General features: G+C 51.3%; 1 protein-coding gene across 4 annotated transcripts in view; it reads left to right on the top strand.

The window, feature by feature from the left end:
• ACVR2B (activin A receptor type 2B) overlaps positions 1–21094 on the top strand; it is a 33060-nt gene extending 11966 nt beyond the window's left edge. For 2 of the 4 annotated variants that reach the window (XM_059077349.2, XM_059077348.2), the window contains exons 2-11: positions 6534–6741; positions 7046–7155; positions 7311–7462; positions 7545–7688; positions 8183–8326; positions 8651–8799; positions 10234–10348; positions 10992–11130; positions 11226–11356; positions 12708–21094. In XM_059077349.2, the coding sequence (XP_058933332.1) occupies positions 6534–6741; positions 7046–7155; positions 7311–7462; positions 7545–7688; positions 8183–8326; positions 8651–8799; positions 10234–10348; positions 10992–11130; positions 11226–11356; positions 12708–12902 (1487 nt within the window). In that variant the 3' untranslated portion in view covers positions 12903–21094. Of the gene's footprint in view, positions 1–1410; positions 1593–6533; positions 6742–7045; positions 7156–7310; positions 7463–7544; positions 7689–8182; positions 8327–8650; positions 8800–10233; positions 10349–10991; positions 11131–11225; positions 11357–12707 lie in introns of those variants that run through there. The other 2 variants (XM_067005674.1, XM_067005672.1) reach the window with 2 other exon arrangements.
• The last annotated feature ends 954 nt before the right edge of the window (positions 21095–22048 follow it).

The raw sequence follows: 22048 nt of genomic DNA, 5'->3' as shown, positions 1-22048 counted from the left end.
TGCAATATTCAAATTGATAAAAGCCAAGAATTTTTCAGAATTGATGAAAGACGTGAATCATCAGATTAGAAGCATATTCTTCCAAGCAGTACAAGGAAATTTAAACATGGACTTAGACACATAGCTCATAGTGAAACTGCAAGAAACAGATCTAAGAAAGCAGCCAGAGGGAAAAGACAGAGTATGTACCAAGTTAAACTAATAGTAGACGTTTCAGCAATAATGGTGGAAGCCAGAAGACAGTGGAATAATATTTTCAAAATGCTGAGAGAAAATAACTCAACCTAAAAGTTTATGTTCTTCTAAACTGTCAGTGAGGAAAAAGAACAAACTAACATTTTCAGAAAGATGAACAAAGGCTTCTATACCAAAAGATCTTTACTGAAGGAAGATGTTCTTCAGGAAGGACAGTGGTCCTAGAAGGAAGAGTGGAGATCTTCCTTCTAGGAAGGGTGAGCAGACAAGCTGGAGAATGTATGGACTAATAAGAAAATGCTGCGCTTCCCTGGTGGTGCAGTGGTTAAGAATCCGCCTGCCAGTGCAGGGGACACGGGTTCGAACCCTGGTCTGGGAAGATCCCACATGCCACAGAGCAACTAAGCCTGTGTGCCACAACTACTGAGCCTGCGCTCTAGAGCCTGCGAGCCACAACTACTGAGCCTGTGTGCCATAACTACTGAAGCCCATGCACCTAGAGCCCGTGCTCTGCAACAAGAGAAGCCACTGCAGTGAGAAGCCCGCACACTGCAACAAAGAGTAGCCCCCGCTCACTGCAACCAGAGAAAAGCCTGCTCGCAACAACAAAGACCCAATGCGGCCAAAAATTAAATTAAATTAAAAAAAAAAAAAAAGAAAATGTTGACTTTATAAAACACAAATAATATCTGCTTTGGGAAGCGGATAAGAACAACTGATTAAAAATGTGGAACACAGGTATTATGTCAAACTAATTTAATGTAAGTTGGAAGGAGGTAATTGGAGGTAGAACAATTAAGTTCCAATGAGGGATGGAAGAGATGTTGATTAACTTCAGGCTTTTAGCATAAATGTACATATTAAAACTTAAAGGCTAGCTTATAATAGGATAAAAATAGGGTGCATTACTTCCAGACCAGAAGTGGCTGAAATAATGAATTTAAAAAGATAATCCAAGGTGGTAGCAGTAGAGGAAAAACAAATTTAAACATAGTGGTAATCATAAATGTAACAGGAGTCAATTCTAGGATCAAAGACAGTGTTAGATTGAATTGGGATAAAAAGAGATACAGAAAGAATTAAAATAAAAGTTGGAAAAAGATAAACTGGGAAAATACTACAAGAAATGTCGTATAGTATGTTAGTGTCACATAAAGTAGACTTTCTGGCAAAGAGCAAACAAATAAATGGAAGGGGGTTCCTATGTAGGAAGAAAAGTTTTATTGGCATATGTAAAAAATTTCTATAACCCAAAGGAAAAGCAGCCCAGCGGAAAAATGGGAATGGATGCGAACAGGCAGTTCTCAGAAGGGGCTGATGAACACAAACATGATCATTCTCACAAGCAATCAGGAAATGTGGATCAAAACCATGATGTACGATTTCACCCTGACCAGGTGAGCACATATCAGGGGCTGACAGTGTGGCTCAGTGGGGCTGGAGTCTGTTGGGCATATAAATTGGTACATCCACTTGGGAGAACAGTGTGACTGTATCCAGTGAGTTGGAGATGCTCATCCTTATGTCCCATATCTCTAACGTGTGGCTGTATTTCCTAGAGAAATGCACGCACATGAGCACCAGCAAACACACAGAAGAGGATTCAGGAGGGTTCGCAGTGGCAGTGCTTAAGTCAGCAAATGTTGTAAATGACCTAAAGGTCCAACAGGAGGATGGACACTTAGGTTGTGGTCAGGCCGTACAGTGGCCTGTTCTGTAGCACCGAGAATAAAGGCGTCACAGAGCATGTAAAGGGCATGTACTCTAGAGCCAGGCTGCCTGGTTTCAACACCTGATTTTGACACTTAATAAATAACTTGGGTAGAGTTATCCTCTTGTGTGAAAGAAGTTCAAAGATAAACGTAGGCACGTTTAGGATTCTCTTCTGCCTCTTGTACGTGCCATTCCACCGTTGTGTGTCCAACACGTGTGTTGGGGTGTGTGTGTGTCTGTCTATCTCGTGCTCTAGCCCTCCCCTTCGCCCACCCCTCACCTCCATTTAGGTTCCCTTGATCCCCCCCGCCCCACCACGGGCCATCCTCACTCTGGTCGTGGGAAGACTGTGAAGATGCTCCTGCGTGGATTGGGGGAGGTGGAGTCATAAACTTGGACAGACACTGTGGCAGGGAGCCCTCACCTTCAGGGCCCTTGGCTCCTCTGGAGGAACCTGCGGGGACAGCAGGTGCTCAGCTGACGGCAGGACCCCCTGAGGGGGCAGGGCTGGGGAGCCTGAAGCAGGGCCTCCCGGGAAGAAAGCCTGGCCACTGTGTGTGTGTGGGGGGCTGCCCCTCCTCTCTGGGCAGACCTGGAGACGGACCATGAGGGAGAAGGCTGGGCTCGCCTCACGTGGTCCCCTCTCGGGTGTGGCGGCTCCTGGGGGGGTGCACTGGTACAAGGGGCCTGAGGTGGATGTGGTGGCGGCTGGCATCGCATTCTCGCCACTCTACAGTGTAGGTGGGCTGCGCCCACAGGGAGGTGGGGGCAGCCGCGGGGCCTCCAGGAGCCAGGGGCAGGGTGCTGTGGCCCACTGGCTACTGGGGTCTGTGCTACCTCTGGGAGATGTTGGCTGAGCTAGATGCACCCCAAGGCCAGAGCTCAGGGGACCCCAGGGGAGGTGTGGCCCCTCTAGCTCCAAACCCTCCCACCAAGGCTCTGCCTCACCTCTTCACCCCTCTTCCTCTCCCCACTGGATTTTCCCCTTGTCTCCCCAGTGCAAGTCGGGTACATCCAAAGTCAGCTGGCCTGGAAAATAGACCTCAAGTGTCAAAGCCCATCACTTAGGTTCATCCTGCTCCTGGAATGTGGGTTCTGAGTGGAATCTGCATGTATTTTTTCTTTTGGTGGTGGTGCGTGTCCAGGAGTGGGGTTTCTCTGTTCTGCCTGGACTGGGGGCTGAGGGAGCACTGGGGGCATCTTTGTACCGAGGTGTAGGCTCCTTGGAACATAAGGACTGCCTGTTGGGGACATTGACGCTTGTATACCTGGTTCCTTTGGAGGCTACCGATTGGGTTGGCTGGTGCTCGGGTAGAGTGAGCCCCTTGCCCAGGCGTCTGGGGGGAGGTTCCCCACAGGGCTCTGAGGCAGCACGTGAGAGGGGGCACAGCTTCCTCGCCTGCTGGGATGGGCGAGTGGGCTGGGATCGGGGAGCCTCCTCTGCAGGGGCCCCGGCTCTGTGAGTGTGGTCAGGAACCCTGTGTCTGTTAAAAGGCGGAGGCGGCCTTGTGGTTGGAGTGTTGCCAGAGGCTATAAATAGCTGAGTGTGTGCAGAAGCGGAGTGCCAGGGAGGAGGGGGAATCCCTCTCCAGCTGGCAGCAGAGCCTGGGTGTGGTGAGGGGGGGCATGGAGTCTCCCAGTCTACCCTGGTCCCCCTGGGGCTCTGAATGCAAAGCTCTTGCAGGTTGGGTATGCACACTCTCAGCCTGACAGGGCAGGGGGCTTGTGCTGTGACGAAATGGTATAGGCAGCAGGGAGTGTCAGGCTCTAATATAACAGCGAAGGTGCCAGGCATTGTGCTAACCAGCGTTAAAATGCTTTAACTCATCTCGCTCTTGGAACAGCCAAGGAAGTAGGTTCTGTTATCATCCCCTTTTCATGAGTGGGGAAACGGAGGCACGGGGTGGCTGGATCACTTGACAGTAAGCATCAGAACCAGGACTTGAGTGGGGTCAAGGGCACCTTTTGTTTCCAGTTGGTCTGTAGGAGGATCTTGTCAGGTGGGGGTCCAGTGTCATCCTGAACCCTTGGGTCCTACCTGGAGCCTTGAGATTTGGACTTCCCAGCCCTGACCACCTGGGTTCTGGTCACACGGTAGTGGCCAGAGGGGTCTCTGCCTGATCAGCAGCTTGGAGAGAGGAGCTGGGCCAGCCTTGGGCCATTCCTGATGTCTGGTGGCCTCTCTTGTTTGGGCTTCTCGCCTTATATAGGAGGTGGGGGCTTGTTGTCTTAGCGGAGATGGAAGCTCCCCTGAGGACCCTAGGGCTTGGGCTGCAGGCTGAGGCCACCCCTCCTGTTTTCCACTCCCGTCAGAATCTTGCTGTAGCCAGGAGATAACTCTGTCCTTCTGTCTGACCGTTGGTCCTTCCTTCCTTCCATACATCCATCCATCTATCCAGTCTGTGTCTGGAACTGGTTCTAGCACTCGAGACAGTCAAGGCTTCTGCAGTTAAAGCATCAGCTTTGCAGTCCTGTGAGGGAAGCCTGACATTTAAAAAGCAGTTGTCAAGCACATTTGTAATGATTTGTCTCTTTCTTTTTCAAAAAATTACTTCTTCTTTAAATTTTTGGCTGTGTTGGGTCTTCGTTGCTGCGTGTGGGCTCTCTCTAGCTGCGGCGAGCAGGGGCCACTCTTCGTTGTACTGCACAGGCTTCTCATCACGGTGGTCTCTCCCATTGGGGAGCATGGTCTCCAGGTGCACAGGCTTCAGCAGTTGTCGCTCATGGACTCTAGAGCGCAGGCTCAGTAGTTGTGGCGCACAAGCTTAGTTGCTCAGCGGCATGTGGGATCTTCCCCGACCAGGGATCAAACCTGTGTCCCCTGCATTGGCAGGCGGATTTCCAACCACTGCGCCACCAGGGAAGTCCCTGTTTTGTTTCTTACATGAGTGTTCATTATGTTATTTTCTCTGGGGAATTATCTTTGGTTACATTATTTTTATACTTTCATTTTTTGGGGGCGGTACGCGGGCCTCTCACCGCTGCAGCCTCTCCCGCTGCGGAGCAGACGTGCAGGCTCAGCGGCCATGGCTCATGGGCCTAGCCGCTCCGTGGCATGTGGGATCCTCCCGGACCGGGGCATGAACCCACGTCCCCTGCATCGGCAGGCGGACTCCCAATCACTGCGTCACCAGGGAAGCCCCAAAGTAACAATTTTTTTTTTTTTTTTTTTTTTTTTGCGGTACGCTGGCTTCTCACTGTTGTGGCCTCTCCCGTTGCGGAGCACAGGCTCCAGACGTGCAGGCTCAGCGGCCATGGCTCACGGGCCCAGCCGCTCTGCGGCATGTGGGATCCTCTCAGAGCGGGGCACGAACCCGTGTCCCCTGCATCGGCAGGCGGACTCTCAACCACTGCGCCACCAGGGAAGCCCATTTTTATACTTTCTGAATGTCTGAAATAATCCTTTAAACAACAACAGGCAATTAGTTAAGGGTGATAAATTAGGTGATGGAGGAAGTACAAAGGCCTGTGGAAGTAGAGGGAGAAGAGCCAAAATATAAAGGAGAAAGTTGGGAGCATCTTGCAGCCAGAGGTGGTAACTTGTGCTAAGCCCAGAGCCCAGCTTGGGGGTCTGCCCCACAGGTCAAGTCTCCCGGACCCCCACTAGAATTGCTGCTATGGATGCAGTGGGTCCCCTGAGCCTTCTGGACTGGGGGCTTTGCAGAGCACAGCCACCGAATGCTGCTGCAGGTGGGCAGGAGCCTGTGGGCATTGTCGGTACCAGCCTAGGCCCTGCCGCTGGTGCTCACTTAGCCTTTGGTCTCCGAGATCCACCCCATCCCCTCAGCCCTGCCTCTCACTAGTGGAGCTGCTCTGAGACAAGACCAAGGCAGCGGCAAGAAGTTGCCCTCCTAGTTTCTCAGATGTGGTCCCTGAGGTCTGCATCAGAACCACCGGAGACAGGCGGGTGGTTTAAAAACATAGATCCAGGGACTTACCTAGTGGCGCAGTGGTTAAGACTCCGCACTCCCAATGCAGGGGGCCCGGGTTCGATCCTTGGTCAGGGAACTAGATCCCACATGCATGCCACAACTACGAGTTCTCATGCCACAGCTAAGGAGCCTGCCTGCCGCAACTAAGTCCTGGCACAACTAAATAAATAAATTAAATGAATAAAATTTAAAAAAAACAAAAAACGTAGATCCTGCCCCCACTCCAAGTGGATGGGTCTGGGCAGGGCCCAGGAATATGCATTATTTTAAAAAATTTATTTGTTTGGGTGGGGTCTTAGTTGCGGCAGGCAGGCTCCTTAGTTGCAGCACATGGGCTCCTTAGTTGTGGCATGTGAACTCTTGGTTGCGGCATGCATGTGGGATCTGGTTCCCTGACCAGGGATCGAACCAGGGCCCCCTGCACTGGGAGTGTGGAGTCTGAGCCACTGCGCCACCAGGGATGTCCCAGGGATGTGCATTTTTAGCACCACCCTTCTGCCCGACCCGGATGACACAGTGCTTCTGACCGTACCCTGGGGTTTTGAGGGCCCCTTCATTCATTGCTGCTGCTGCAGGGAAGCAGCCCCCCTCCCACCCAGGAGCCCCCCACTGTGCATCTGGCTGCCAGTCTGGCCCTCTGCCTCCCTCGTGGGCCTGGGGCTACTCGGCAGTAGCTCTCTCCCCCGGGCACAGGTTCTGGGCGCGGGGAGGCCGAGACACGGGAGTGCATCTACTACAACGCCAACTGGGAGCTGGAGCGCACCAACCAGAGCGGCCTGGAGCGCTGTGAGGGCGAGCAGGACAAGCGGCTGCACTGCTACGCCTCCTGGCGCAACAGCTCAGGCACCATCGAGCTCGTCAAGAAGGGCTGCTGGCTGGATGATTTCAACTGCTACGACAGGTGCCAGTGCCCTTGGGGCTGGGTGTCTGGAGCCGAGGCGGGGACACACGGGCTCTCGTGGCAGCCTGGGCGAGCAGGGGTGGTGCTGGGTCCCTGCCCCCATTGCGAGGTCCCCAGGAGGGCTCTGGGTACATGTCCACCCTCTGTTGTCCCTCCTGACCCTGGGTCCTGCTTTAGGGGAAGTGGGCTCACAGTCTCCCCCCGCCTGGTTCCCTGCGGGGTTCTCTGTGGGGAGGGGTTTGGCTGGACCTCCCCGGGGAGTCTGTCCCTCACCTGAGGAGCGGATGGGAAACTGTTCCTCCAGGCAGGAGTGCGTGGCCACCGAGGAGAACCCCCAGGTGTACTTCTGCTGCTGCGAAGGCAACTTCTGCAACGAGCGCTTCACCCACCTGCCCGAGGCGGGGGGTCCGGAAGGTGAGGGTAGGGGGAGCGATGTGGGCCGGCCTTAGCCCCCTACCGAATGCTCGGCTCCTCCGTGGGGTGGGGAGTAGCTGCGGGGCTCTCTTGTCTGGCCCTGGAGATGTGCGGGTAGGCAGGCTGTGTGACGCCGGGCTCCGTGTGTCCCCCAGTCACGTACGAGCCACCCCCGACAGCCCCTACCCTGCTCACTGTGCTGGCCTACTCGCTGCTGCCCATCGGGGGCCTCTCCCTCATTGTCCTGCTGGCCTTCTGGATGTACCGGCATCGCAAGCCCCCCTATGGCCATGTGGACATCCATGAGGTGAGATGGGGCTGGCTTGGGGCCGGGCAGGGTAAAGGTGGGGAGGCCAGGCCAGATCCTATTAAGCCCTCGATCCCCCCAGGACCCTGGACCTCCACCCCCATCCCCTCTGGTGGGCCTTAAGCCACTGCAGCTGCTGGAGATCAAGGCTCGGGGGCGCTTTGGCTGTGTTTGGAAGGCACAGCTCATGAATGACTTTGTGGCTGTCAAGATCTTCCCACTCCAGGTGCGTGTGCCTGCGGGGCCCAAGCTCTCTGCCCCAGGGCAGTCCACGTCCTGTATAGCTGGGATGAGAGAGGAGTGGGCCCCATTGGGGGTGGTGACATTCACTGTGGGCCTAGGGTAGGGCTTTGCAAAACTTTGATTTGCAAAACCTCAATCCAGTCTGGTTTTCAGGGTTTTGTTTTGACATCAGGTTCTGCTTAGAGGCCCTAGACACCAGGCTACCCTGAGCAGTTGTCTGGGACACTTGGCAAAGCCAGGCCTGCTCTGCTTCTCACTGGTTGGGTGGTCCTGGGCTCCTCACTGCTGCCTCTGGACCTCAGTGGCCCCCTTTGTAAATCAGGTGCTGGCCTTAGTGATCTCAGGGGTCACTGTTGGTCTGTGGTCCTGGGCCCGGCTCAGTCCTGCTCCACCTCCCTACGGAGGCTGAGGTTGGGGGTAGTGGGAAGCTGCAGGGTGGCGTGGCTGCGGTGGGGTTCAGCCGCATCGCTGCCTCAGGACAAGCAGTCGTGGCAGAGTGAACGGGAGATCTTCAGCACACCTGGCATGAAGCATGAGAATCTGCTGCAGTTCATTGCCGCTGAGAAGCGAGGCTCAAACCTGGAGGTGGAGCTGTGGCTCATCACAGCCTTCCACGACAAGGTGAGCACACCCTGTGGACCCTGCTCCCCCGGGAGGTGACCGTGGGCCCCACTGGCCTTCCCCTGAGGTCGCCCTTCATGGGTGTGGACATGAGGGTCTGCAATAAGAACCCCTCGCCCTGGGATCAGTTCTTACAAATGTGAGTAGTGACTTCATGATTATCACTCTCCAACGACACCCGCTTCCCAACCCCTCCTGGCCTCATGAATTCCAGCATCCCGGGGTCGGGGGTGGGAAGCCCAGCCAATGGTCCATGGAGACGGCCCTCCCGGGGCTGGGCTGGATCCCGTCCTCCTGTGCCCAGAGTCTGTGCTGTTCCTCTAGGGCTCCCTCACGGATTACCTCAAGGGGAACATCATCACATGGAATGAACTGTGTCACGTGGCAGAGACAATGTCAAGAGGCCTCTCATACCTACACGAGGATGTGCCCTGGTGCCGTGGCGAGGGCCACAAACCGTCTATTGCCCACAGGTACCTGGGTTAGCAGTTGCCCTCTCTGCGCTTGACCTGGAGCTGCAGAGAGGGTTGGAGGGTGAGAGCAGGGCCTGGGGGTCTCCGTTTCATAAACGTGGTTAGCTGCTCTGTGGTGTGTCAGAGGCAACCGCACAAAACCCTGTGCCCACCTGATTCTTCCCCTGCCTTCTGCCCGCGTCCCCTGCAGGCTGTGGCCTCGCAGGTCAGTTCTATGGTGCCCTCCAGTGGCCGCAGGAGGAAGTGCCGACTGCCGACTAACTGGAGAGTTGATTTAGCAGGTCTCAAACTTTTTGGTTAGGATCCCTTTACACTCTTGTGGGTTATGTCTTTTGATATTTGCTGTATTAGAGCACACATATTCCATTAACTGTCAGAATGATGACGTGTGTGTAGCCTCTGGAAAACTATACTCTTGGGAGAATGAGCTTTAAAAAAAGGCAAATAACGGATTATTATGAAAAGAATGCTGACCTCGCAGATCCCCTGAAACAGTCTCAGGGATTCACTGGGGTCCCTGGATGGTGCTTTGAGAGCCACTGTCCTACCTCCTCATCACAGTGGCAGGCACTGCTCTAAGCACTTAGAAACACCAAGTCATTTCAGCCTCATTACTGCCCTGTGAGGTAGGTACTGTTTTTCTTTGCCCGTCTTACAGGTGAAGGAACAGTGGCGCAGAGAAGTAGACCTAGTGTAGTGTGGTTCTGTGGCTGTGAGGGAGGGAGTGAGCCTCAAATTCCAGGGTTCAAAGCTGAAGGGCCCCGATGGTAATAACATTATTGACATAGGAGGTTGACTGTATGAAATTGCCATTGTTGTAGGTCAAAAACGGTTGAATGTCGACTCTTCCATATGGTTCCACCTAACAGTAGTGCATAGTAAGTGTGCCAGGGGTGGCCCTAAACATTCGTCCATCGGTTTAGCCCTCACTGCAAGGCTGAGACAGGCGCGGGGAGATTGAGGACCTGCTAGGGAGGGGCCGGGCTGAGCGCAACCTCAGCACCCGCTCCGCCGCTCCCGTAGCGGCTCGAGCCTCGGGGGCCTGCTCGGAACCCAGGCCAGTTCACTGAAACTTCTCTTTTCACTCACATCCCAAAGAGTGTAAGTTCTTCCCAGAAAACTTGCATCCCTGGCTGCTATGCCCCCTCCTCAAGCCCTCTGAGAATGTGAGGGCTGGCCTTCGATGCTGGGCCCCGGGCTGGGGTCAGTGTTGCAGCTCTGGTGGGAGTGCAGTTCTGGATTCTCACACCAGTGGAGGGAGATGTCCTAAAGCTGCCTGCCCGTGTGGCTTCATGGAACTCCACCCTGGCGCAGACCCTGCTCCCCACGGGTGGGATGGCCTGGCCTGGGGTCTCTGGGAGTCAAGGTGGGAAGCCAGGAGGAGGGTCATTTGGACCACATGTTCGACTCTGTCTCAGTCCACTGTCTCCACAGGGACTTTAAGAGCAAGAATGTATTGCTGAAGAGTGACCTCACGGCCGTGCTGGCTGACTTTGGCCTGGCTGTTCGGTTTGAGCCAGGGAAACCTCCGGGGGACACTCATGGGCAGGTGACGAGCCTCAGGGGGTGCGAGACGTGGGGGCACAGGGGTGGACGCTGCCCTTCTGGTGCTCAGCTGGCAGGGGTTAGGGGTTGCCCTGCGAGCTCAGAGCCGTCTGAGAACTCCAGGAGCAATGCTCTCATTTCACCAGTGGGGCGAGCGAGGCCTGGAGGGTGGCGTGGTTTCCCCGGCCAGCCAGTGAGAAACAGATTTCCCTTCCTCCTTCAGTTGTAATTATTAAACAAGATAAAAATAAGATAAGTAAGAGTATACTAAGAATCCAAACCAGAAACCTAGAAAAAGTAACCTAAGGTTAAGCCTAAGCAAATTATCCTAAAACAACGGCTATTACTATTTTCAAGTATTCTCCCCCTTTTGCTTTTGGCGTGTGTCTCAGTGAAGTACACGTCATCTGTGTAGCCCCTCGTGGTGCTGATGGAGGCAGCAGTTCATGGTAGATTACTGCTGTCTCGAATGACACTTTACAGTCGTCATTACTTCATGACCCCGGGGCCCCCCGGGGATGTGGTGCATCAGGGACGGCCACCATTGTTGATGGCCCTGCTGTACGCACGGCTGTAGCTCCTGTGTCCAGCTGTGAGTGCATTTGTGTGTGGTTGGTGACCGCATACCCTCCCCTGTCCCCGTGCAGGTGGGCACACGGCGGTACATGGCCCCTGAGGTGCTCGAGGGAGCCATCAACTTCCAGAGAGATGCCTTTTTGCGCATTGACATGTATGCCATGGGCCTGGTGCTGTGGGAGCTCGTGTCCCGCTGCAAAGCTGCCGATGGTGAGCGGGACCGGAGCCCTGAGCATTCTGGGTGTGTGGGGGTGTATGTGGCTGGGCGCTAGGGTGACCCCGCTGGGCTGTCTCTCTGGCCCCAGGACCTGTGGACGAGTACATGCTGCCTTTTGAGGAAGAGATTGGCCAGCACCCGTCACTGGAGGAGCTGCAGGAGGTGGTCGTGCACAAGAAGATGCGGCCTGCCATCAAGGATCACTGGCTGAAACACCCGGTGAGGGGCCTGGGGAGCAGAGAGGGCAGCCCCTCCCATGTGTGGCAGGGTCAGAGAGAGGGGGCTCAGGCAGTGGGACAGCCCCCTCCACCCCTGCCTGGTCAGAGGCCACTTAGTGCAGTGCCTCCCTTCCACCAGGGGAGCATCTGGGGAGGTTAGTGCTCTGCAGGGAGGCGGCTCTGGTTTTGGCCGCAGAGAGCGATGGGGCGTGACAGCTCCGTCAGAGCCCTGGTTGCCCCTGTGGAGCACTGGTGCAGTGGAGGCCACTGGCCCTGGGCCTGACACATGTGGGTTGGAATCCTGGATCTGCCGGTCAGTAGCTGGGTGACTTCCGGCAAATTGCTTTATTTATCTGAGCCTTTGTCTCCTCAGGGTAGTAATAGATTTAAGGAGTTACTGTACATCATCGGTGTCAGGACACCTATCACATAAGTGCTTAATATGGTTTAGCTCTGTGGCATCTGGGCCCCTCCAGTCTGGAGATACCATACAAAAGACCCCAGCTATGTAAAATCATTACCTTTCTTGGAAGGATATTTGTCTCCAGCTCCATTGAGTCCTTCCCCCTTCTACCACAGGGTTAATTCAGAAGAAGGACATCCTTGGGGCCAGTGGGAGCTAGCACTCTCACCATGTGGTCTGGGGTCGAGCTGTGGAGGCTAAGTTCAGCTGCCGTGCTGCTCCCTGGAGCCCAGAGCTGCAAATGGAGAAAACTTAGGCATCAGGAGGGAGAAGCTGGGCCAGGAACTTACCTTCTGCCTCAGACCTCCTCAGTCTCCCAGGGCAGAGAAACTGGGGTTGCCAGTCCAATTCCCTGGTGAGGAGCAGATCCAGAGAGGTCTGAGTGTGTCCTGGTGCTGAGCAGGCCAGACTGCTCCTGGGTATGGGCATTTTGCCCATCCTGCTGCCTTTCCCAGCTGCACACAGTTGGTTCCAGCACAGGGTGTCATGCCACGTTCCCTGGACTCTGGGGAGGTGTCCAGGGCTGTGTGGGACAGGGTGGGATGAAGCCTTCCTCTTTTCCCACTGTGACTGCACTTTGGGCCCTTATGTGGTTTGGGCTTGGCCTAATAAGATTTCGTTTGAATACCACTGCTCCGTGGCAGAAGCCATGTCTGCTCCCGGAGGGCCCTGGGTTCCCCTGCTTCCCACGTTGAGGTTCAGTGGACCCTTTGTCAGCGCTGTGGAGGAGGCCCGTGGCCTCAGGCTGGTGACTGTCGGGAGGAGAGTTCAGACCCCTGCAGATGGGCTCGTGGCTCTCCCTGGTCCTCAGGAACATCGTCAGGTTTGCTTGTCCTCGGTGAGGGCCACCAGCAAGGGCATCTGTTTCCTCTCTCCCGCTGGTGTGCAGGGCCTGGCCCAGCTCTGCGTGACCATTGAGGAGTGCTGGGACCACGATGCAGAGGCTCGTCTGTCCGCAGGCTGTGTGGAGGAGCGGGTGTCCCTGATCCGGAGGTCTGTCAATGGCACTACCTCGGACTGTCTTGTCTCCCTGGTGACCTCCGTCACCAATGTGGACCTGCCCCCGAAGGAGTCGAGCATCTAAGCCCAGGACATGAATGGATCTCCAGACTCAGTGGATCTGAAGAGGAAAGGAAAAAAAAAAAAGTTGTGTTTTGTTTTGGAAATCCCATAATACCAACAAACACGTAAAATGCAGCTGCTATTTTACCTTGACTTTTTATTATTATTATAATAATTATTATTATTATTATTAATATTATTTTTTGGATTGGATCAGTTTTTACCAGCACATTGCTCTACTGTATCGCAAACAGCGGACACGTCAGCAGGCGTTGAGGTGCTGAGCTGTGAATGCAGAACCAGCGCCGTGCTGAAGAGCCTCGGCCACCTCCCGCCCTTCGGGGTTCATTTTTCCCTTTCTCTTTGTTTGTTGTCTCAGACTCTGTGACACAAAGAAACCCATCTCCTGTCTTAGGAAACTTAATGCTGCAAACTCTACCTAGAGGAACCTTTGAAGACTGTTACATAAGAACACATCTTCCTCAAAAGAGGAGTTCCCCTCTGCCCTCGTCCCCCACCCCCCACCCCCCCCCACCCCCCACCTTTTACTGTGTTTTTCTCCCTTTTTAGACAGTGAGTTTAAGAAACAGCAGATGTGTCTTTCACGGATTAACGGGTGTTGTCCTGACCGAGGAAAAACTGGGCTGAGGATGAGGATGGTTTGGACCAGAGTTGGAGGGGAGGACAGAGCTGGGGGGGTGGGGTTTGGTGCAGAGCTACACTGGACCCGGGCACATTCGGAGCAACATCCTTTGCTATGAGACTACTTCTCAGGTAACCAGGAATCGAGGGGAAGGAGCGTGTGGAGGCCAAGCGTTAATGGCAAGAGCAGGGTTTGGAGAAAGTCTGAAATCAGGTGTGGCTCTGACCCATCTGTTGGCCCTGACCAGTTTTTTCCACTCACTTGGGCTTGGGCATAGGACAGAACATTTTTTCTGCCCTGATTTTAAGGTTAGGTAAGGGTATAAATCATCACGGTTTAGTGAGTACATTCTTCGTAAGACATGATACTGTAAATATCTTTAATGGAGGAAAAGTTGAAATATGTACATTGCTTCCTCCTGGAGCAGTTCAGGGAAATGGCCACAGGGGGTGCTCTGCACAGCCAGGGCGGGAGAGTTTCGTGGTTTGGGCCTGCCAAGGCCTGCCCCTCTGGAGACCCCCGGAGTCCTGCAGTGCTGGCTCTGCCCTGTGTGGTGATGTATTGTCCCTTTCTGTGGCTCGTGAACACAGCTTTCTCCAGACCCTTTAAAGAGGTGCATATTCGAAAAACCATTTCTCTGTTTTGCCATAACCTTGCTCTCGTCAGTGAATGTTCCTAATGCTGCTGTTTCAACATTTGAATTTTTTTTAATTTATGAAACATGCAAATTTTTTTTAAAAAAAACAAAACACACACATACACACACGCTTTGCTATGTGGCTTCCGAGGTTTAAATTTTGAAGAGTAAGAGAATTAAAACTTCATGACCACAGACCACCTCAAACCAGAAATACCTCAGAATTTTCTACTTGTGTAAGTTTTATTATATATTTTATTAGTTGTATTGTCTTGTAGTAAGTATATTTTAATGTAAGTTGGCTTTTATGACAAGAAAGTTTAAAAGAAATAGAGAAAAAGAAGAAAAGTTGTGAGTCTTCTAGGGAGTGCTACCATTTTTCTTTGATAACGCCCCCTTGTAAATAATTGTCATCAACTGTAGGTTGGCTGTCTGGGCCGAGTCTGGGCATTCATCACTCTTATTTGTGAAGACTTTTCCTTCCAGTTTCTTTAGACCATTTTATTTAAAACTGGATCTCTTCACCTTGCGGGTAGGCGAGTTGGTGGGCGATGGGGAGAGGTTGACTGGGGTGAGAAGGGGAGGGGGGAGCCTCCTCCTGAGTTATTTGGAGGTTCAAGTGTCTCCCTCGACTTGATTGGTCATTCATTGTTCAGGATGACAGGTGACCCCACTTTAACTTGGCAAAACTGTAGCCTTTAGACCCACGTGAGGTAATTTTACTCGAGACTTAATTTCTTAAGCACATTGGCAGCAGTGATAGCGGAATTGATCTGTAGGCCTCTGGGTCCACACTGCTCGGGGCCGGTCTGTGACGGCATGGCTTGGTAGTGAGGGCTCAGCGCACTGTGCTGCAGGGGTTCTGGGCCCCTGGGCCGAGTCCTCCTCTGCGTGTTTGGGCACAGGGTGTGGTAGGAGGTGAGTTTGTCCCCTCTCAGAGCTCAGTTTTTGCTTCATGGGTCAGAATGTGGGCTGGCCAAGGTGGCCACAGGGACAGGTTTTTGTTTTTGTTTTTTGGTAAGTTATTTGTCTTCTGACTTTTCCTTTTTAAGCTATTTTTTGCTGTGGTATTTTTCTTCCCTTGGAATAATTTTTAACAGAAAAACAGGCCTTACAGCAGTTGCTTTTCTTTTCCACTTATTTCTTTCAGAAGCTTTAAAATATTTATTGAAAAGTGCCATATCTGATTTCTCCAGCTTTCTCCTTAGGCAGTGCTGAGAGTCTCTACTTTTCAACCCTCAGAAGAAACGAATAGAATAAACCAGTAACAAATGTAGCTAATTTACCATAGGAATGATTAGATCCCTGATCCCAGCCCATGTGGAACACTAAACCCCAGCCTCTGTTTGGTTTTAGATTTCCTCTGGGCAGTTTTTCTTTTGTGTGCTGGCTTGATTCTTCTGGGAAGAAGCCCACAGTTTGGCCCTGCTGTGGGACCTGCAGGGCAGGATGCAGGACGGACAGGGCAGGCCTTTTGTCTGGGGGCGCTCCCTCTTTGCTGACCCAGTGCTCAGCCACTGAAGTGTCCAGAGATGGCCCCGTGTGGTGTGGCCGGGCAGAGGGCTTCTGGCGGCCCTTTCCCCGCATGCTAGGCTGAGTGTCCCTGACTGCTCGTGGCCAGGAGAAGGTGGGCATCTCTCTCCCGGGCGTGCTGCTGGGGCCTGGTGGGTCTTCCGCCTCTGATAAAGTTACGTTTACTGTCATGTCTTCTCCGGGGAGTCAACCATCCAGAGCTCTGATTTGTGTTGATGGGCTTGGGGGCCTCTGCCTGTGCTCTTCTCCACAAAGATTTCTTGTAGCTTCCACTTCCGGCGAGCTCAGATCACTGCTACATTTTTTCCCCCTCGCCAAGCTCTCTGGAGGACCGAGGGGCAGGGAGGGAGTCTGATATCGCTTTCCCTGCCTCATCCAGGGTGAGAGGGTGGCCAGGTCAGGGGACAGGAGTGGCCCAGGATCCCTGCCCCTTTCTTCCTAGTGTGCTGTTGTCCAGGCAGGCTTCTGGCTGTGGGGTGGACCTAGGGGAGAGTGTGTTCTGTTTGATCACTGTGGGGAGATCTCCTGAGCCAGAGAGATCCAGGAGTGAGCATGGGAAGGAGGAGACACGTGGGGACAGAGGCCACCACGCCACAGTGTCCTGCAGAGGACTCTTCATGACGGGCAGCCAGAGAAGGCCATGGATGTAGTCGTTAGCTCATGCTGGGGCTGGCATAAGCTGGGCTTTCGCCTGGGGCCGTTGGTCCCTACCAGGAGTCCTTCTTTGGTTGATTACTCGGGGCATGAGGGCTGAGAATGGACCCTTCTTAGGAGGAAGGGAGACCCACCTGTGCATAAATGTGAGCGCCATCAGCCTGGTGTTCAGATGGCCTTCCTGTCCTGTTGGCTTTCAGTAGGTGCCCGGAGGGGCCAGTCCTGCTGGGGAGGCTTCCCCGTGTGTGCCAGCTGCTTCTGACTCAGAATTCATTCTGTCTGGATGTGGTGGCATGTGTCCAGAACACGAGGGACCTTGTCCAGCCTCAAACATCCTCAGGATTCTTGAGCCCCCAGCTCACATGTTCTCAGCCAAGGGAAAGATCTGCCATCTCCAGGCCACTGAGGTGGTTCTTCCCTTGCCCCTGGGGCCAGGCTAGCCCTCCTGTCATGGCTTTCCTGTCATGCTTTAGGGAGCTGAGCAGGTGACCCTGCAGTTCTGTGTCCCCTTTCTCTCCAGTTGGCCGTGTTCTTGCTGGCTGCTGCCCTGCCCTTCTGCACTGGGTGCTTGGGTTGCATGTGTTGTGTTTCCTTGGTGGCAAGCTCAGCCGTGTATTGAGGGTCCACCATGTGCTATGTGTGGCGCAGAAAGCCCATCATGTGGTCCCTGTGCTCTGAGCCATGAGGGCAGGGAGGCAGCTGTTCCATCCAGGGTGGGAGGACTAGATGACCCTCTTGCAAATAGAATTCTGCCTCTTTTTAGAATGCAATGTGAAGTTCCCAGCATCTCTTGGTAATACAAGGATTTGATGTTTTTTTAGTAATATAGTGAGCGTATGTATGTCAGATGTTAGAAGTGGTACTAGAAGTTGAACAGCCAGGCATTATTCCGGAGAACTTGGCTCACTAGAAAAATATCTAAATTGGAAAGCATTTTCCAGGAGAACTCAGTTTACTCAGTCTGTCAGTCCCAGCTATTTCAATGGCCGGTTGGGTTCTGAATCTTTGGAGAGATGGCCAGCCCTGCCTGGTTCACAGTTCAGGGGCCCTCAGACCACACTTTTCCAAAAAGCACAGGGAATTGACTCTCTACACACACACCCTCCCACCTCCCGCAAGCAGCCAGAAAAGGAAAGAGGACAAGATGGGTTTTTCTCCTCTTTTGGGTGATTTGAATTCTCCTAGGTCAGTGGCTGTTTACAAAAGCTGAACTAATAAAATGCTCAGCAGCTAATGTGTTCAGCCTAGTAATGATGAGTTTAAGTCTCAATCAGGAGTAATGTTTTAGGCAAAGAAACAGACCCAGTAATTCAGTTGATGAACTGTTTGTTTATTTTCTCAGTCTAGATTTGTAAACCATGAATTCAGGGTTATAGGTATAGTTCTTTAAGTAAGATTCCTGACAGTTAATTTGTAACCAGCAATTCATGTATGAATGTATCCCAGACCTTTAGGAGGCTTGGGGAAGTTTTAAAAGATGATTTTAGTTTTGTAGCAAAAAGAAATTGAAGTTTAAAATGCACCCTCTCCCTTGGAAATTAATTTATTTGACTCAGCCACACTTTAAAAACAATTACAGTCGGCCCTCTGTATCCACAGGTTCCTCATTCACGGGTTCAACCAACCTTGGATCAAAATTATTTGGGGGGAAAAAATCACAGAAAGTTCCAAAAATCAAAACTTGAATTTGCCACCTACTGGGAACTCTTTACATAGTATTTACAACTATTTACATAGTATTTATATTGTGCTTGGTATTATAAGTATTCTAGAGGCGATTTCAAGTATAGGGGAGGATCTGTGGAGGTTATATGCAAATGCTACACCATTTCATGTAAGAGGCGTCTGCCTCAGTGGATTTTGGATTCCCATCCCCCTGCCACACTCCTCCCCCATACAGAGGGACGACTGTAGTGGGTCCAGGAGACCTACACATTATCAAGTAAAAGTACAAATTATCTAGTGGGATATTTTGAATATTCCTATTTTAAACTCATTTTGGGTCCACTGTAAACTTTGGTTTGGATTTTGGATGTTGAATTTAAAGGATTTACCACTATTTAAATTTTTACTATTTTTACCAGGCTTTTACTCTTTTGTGACGGTATCTTCCAGGTATGAATGAAGCAGGACTTTTTGATTGTGGTACTCCATGTATCCCTGTAGTGCCAAAACCAGTGATATTTTATTTGCTCCTATGGCAGCTCGTAGCGATAACACAAGTGTTTTTTCCTCATGAATTAAAATGCATATTCTCTAAACGCCAGCATGTGGAGATGGGCCCTGTGCTTTGCTGCCCTTTCTTCTCCAGGAGTGTCTTTGGATTGTCTGGGGCCTAGACAATTCTGAGAAGTACTGCAAGCCAGCTACAGGACACTAAAGAAAAACACACACGGACACACGTGTGTGTATGCAGTGGATTCTACAAACATGGTTTCTTCTGGACATCTACAGAAAAGCGTTTCATTCATTTGCAAAGTTTACATTTTTAAGCTGACAGGTATAAAAAATACAACGCATTAGCTAATGCTTTTCAGGCAGTTGAGGATGGGTTTTTTGCAAATGGATGAGTTCTGTCTTGAGTCCTGGGAATTTCTGCTGTTGGTTGGGCGTGGGCTCATTCCCTGATTCTCCGAATCATGTTTGCATTGGAATGTTGTTAGGTAGCATTGTAAATAAAAGTATAGGTTATATAATAGAGTTACAACACTTGAAATTTTACTTTAAAAAATCTATAGCACTACATATATATTTAGTTATATCACCTGACAGATTTCTTCTGCACAGTGTGGAGATTGTTTTATACCACAGATTATTTTTATAAAGTCTAGTGAGTTTCGAATAAGAATGATTTTCTAATCAGAGTAATGAGCTTTACCTTTCCAGATAAACATACACTGGAGTGTAAGTGGTGTGGCGCTGTCACTTAGTGCTCCTGCGGATCCTCGTTGATACACTGGCAGATTACAGACCACCTTTGGGTCTTGTTTGACCAAAACTCCACTCGTGGCTGTCTGTGTGGGACAGTCTGTGCAGGACAGGGATGCTCAGCCCTGCTCCTTGCAGACCTGGAGGAGAGGGGCTGGGAGAGACAAGAGGAGCCTGCAGTGTGCTTTACAGTCGTGCTTCCTCCTGAGGTTTCTTTTGAACAAAGGGTTCTGAGGTGAATAATTAGTTTTTAAGTTACTCTCATGGATGTAGTAGTGTGAAGGTGTTTTGGGGAACAGAAATCGTATGGGTGCAGATTGGGGTGGGTTGGGACTAGAATAAGATTCAGGCTACGAACATGTGAAAAGAGGATTTGGTGATTGGAGAAATCTGCCAAACTGAATTATCTAGGACCAAATTATCCAGTTTTCAGGACAGAATTCCCAATGGAGTAATTATTCGGAAAGGGGGAGGGTGGTGTGTGGACATAGTGATCAGATTATATGGAGAGCTGCCAGACACATGTTATCTTCTCTGTGAGGGCTGTTTGGAGGCGAGAGGGGCTGCGTTGGCTCGCCACTTTAGTCTAGCAAGTAACCCAGGAGCCTGTGGGGGAGGCTCAGAATCCTGTACCAGCAGGGCATTCTTCCAGTGTCTACAAGGTTTTCCTGCTCTTCCTACAAAGGTCAGCATCACTGCCATAGTCTGGAAGGCAGTCTTCATGTTAGCCTTTTGATTTTTTGGGTAGAGAGTGGATGGTTATTGGGTAAGCCTTTTTGTTGGGGATATATAGGAAGTGTACATCGTGTATACTCATCTGTACTCAAGTATAGAGTCATGTAGCTCATACTCTGTAGCCGTAATGGCTGAAGGCCTGTTCCCCAGCCCCTGCCTGCTGGCTTCAGCTGCTGCGTTCGGAGGTGTTCTGGTTGGGACAGTATGGTCAGGAGAGTCCCTAATGTGTCATGTGAAACCAGCTGTGCTTTTATTCGGTCTGATCGAGAGTAAAGTTTTACACTATCCCTTTTATACTTGAATGAATTGAGTTTCGGCAGATCCAGGAGCACTCTGGGAACCAACCATCCGTCCTTTTCCTGTTCCCCATCAAAGAACATTTCTCTGCTCTCCAGCCACATGTCTTGGAATGTAATTCTGTTGTGCCTTTGTTTTTGTCACCTGCCTCCCCCGCAAAAGCAACTGCTGTAAGCTTTTTTCTACTTGTCTTTTCTAGCCCGAAACCCCACCTTTTTCCTTTTTCCCAGCTGTATTTTCTGGATGCAGTTCTGTGCTCCAGGTGTGTTAAGAACCAGTTACCTCAGACCTTGTGTTGAACGGTGTCACCATCTGGGTCATCTCGAAACTGCAGGCTTCTGACATACACGCGCAGGAACCCTGCCGAGTATGGGTACTTATTTGTTTTAAAGTAAAACTCTTCCCAAGGATTGCGAAAGGGGCTTCTGGCAAGCTCTTCATGGCCCTGCGGTGGGATGGGTCTCGAGTGCCATCTGAAGGGTGCTTTCCGCGCTCCACTTTGAATTCTGCCATTTTCAGTATTCTGCTGTCTGAATAGGCAGAGTGATTCAACTGGTTGGCCTTGTACACAAATGAGTTCCGAAAATGAGCTCTTGGTAACACATTTCCAGTCACTAAAGCTCAAATGAAGAACATTCCCTTAAATGGCAGGATTGAAACCCCCCGCCCCCTATCCACCACAGTGCATTTCGGGAAGATGTCTGTAGCATATGTTGCTGTGAAATTAGGCCTTGCGGGTTATGGCTGTTTGTCATTTTGATGTATTTTAAATAAATATATATATATTTTTTAAAGAGCCTTTTTTACCAGTTCAGAAAGTTTAATTAACCAGCAGTCACCACATCTGAATTTTTGTCGCTGGGGCATAGATGGCAGATCAACATTAAAGTGGTAACTCAGCCCTACGAGTGTGGGCTGCCCACCTGGCCTGTCCTGCTGACCGTGGGACACCAGGGTCAGTGTGTCCCCACCGGGTCCCAACTCAGCCCTCAAAGTGTTCAGTCTCTACTCTGTTCAGGCGCTGTTTACTTCAGTCTCTACAAGGGCTTTAGCCCAGCTGGGGTTTTCTCAGAGCCCTGGCGTGAGTTAAGTGTATGTTGAGCCAAATAATTTCTCCATAAGGGAAAAACACGCTCATCGAAATTTTACCAGCAATGACAGAGATGAGAGTAGGGAAGGTTAGGCAACATCTGGGATTTGATTTGGAAAGTGCCCAAGTCATTGTCAAATGCCGTCTGAGAGCCAGTGACCTTACAGAGATTCTTAGGAGACCTCATCTGAGAGTGTGAAGACCTCCTGTGAGGGGAGGAGTTGTTAAAATGCCAGCGTCTTTTTCCTCCCCCCCCCTTTTTTTCCCCTGGAATTCTGTAAAAATGCAAAGAGAATTGGGTGGTACTTGAGAATTGGGGGTGAGGGTTACCGCAGATGAGAAACATACTTCTAGATTTCAGTTCCACGCCACAAATCCACACAATGCCGTTTTTCAACTGTACAAAAGAATCTGCTTATGAATTTGACATGATCTTAAAGGTAGCATCAAAGGCCGAATTTTTCACGTGTTAATATTTTTTCCACATTTGTCCTTGAATCTGAAGAACTTCATACAGTACTGTAAATTTAACTTACATTGAGTTTGATGTCAATTCTTGTGAAAAGAGCTTCTGCATGTAACAGACACACAGTTAAAGAACACAGCAGAGTACAGCATTTACAGGACCAATTCTGGAACCAACAGATGTCA

This window comes from Kogia breviceps, chromosome 10 (assembly GCF_026419965.1).
Source record: "Kogia breviceps isolate mKogBre1 chromosome 10, mKogBre1 haplotype 1, whole genome shotgun sequence".
Lineage (NCBI taxonomy): Eukaryota > Metazoa > Chordata > Mammalia > Artiodactyla > Physeteridae > Kogia > Kogia breviceps.
This window is presented reverse-complemented; position numbering and strand designations above follow the sequence as displayed.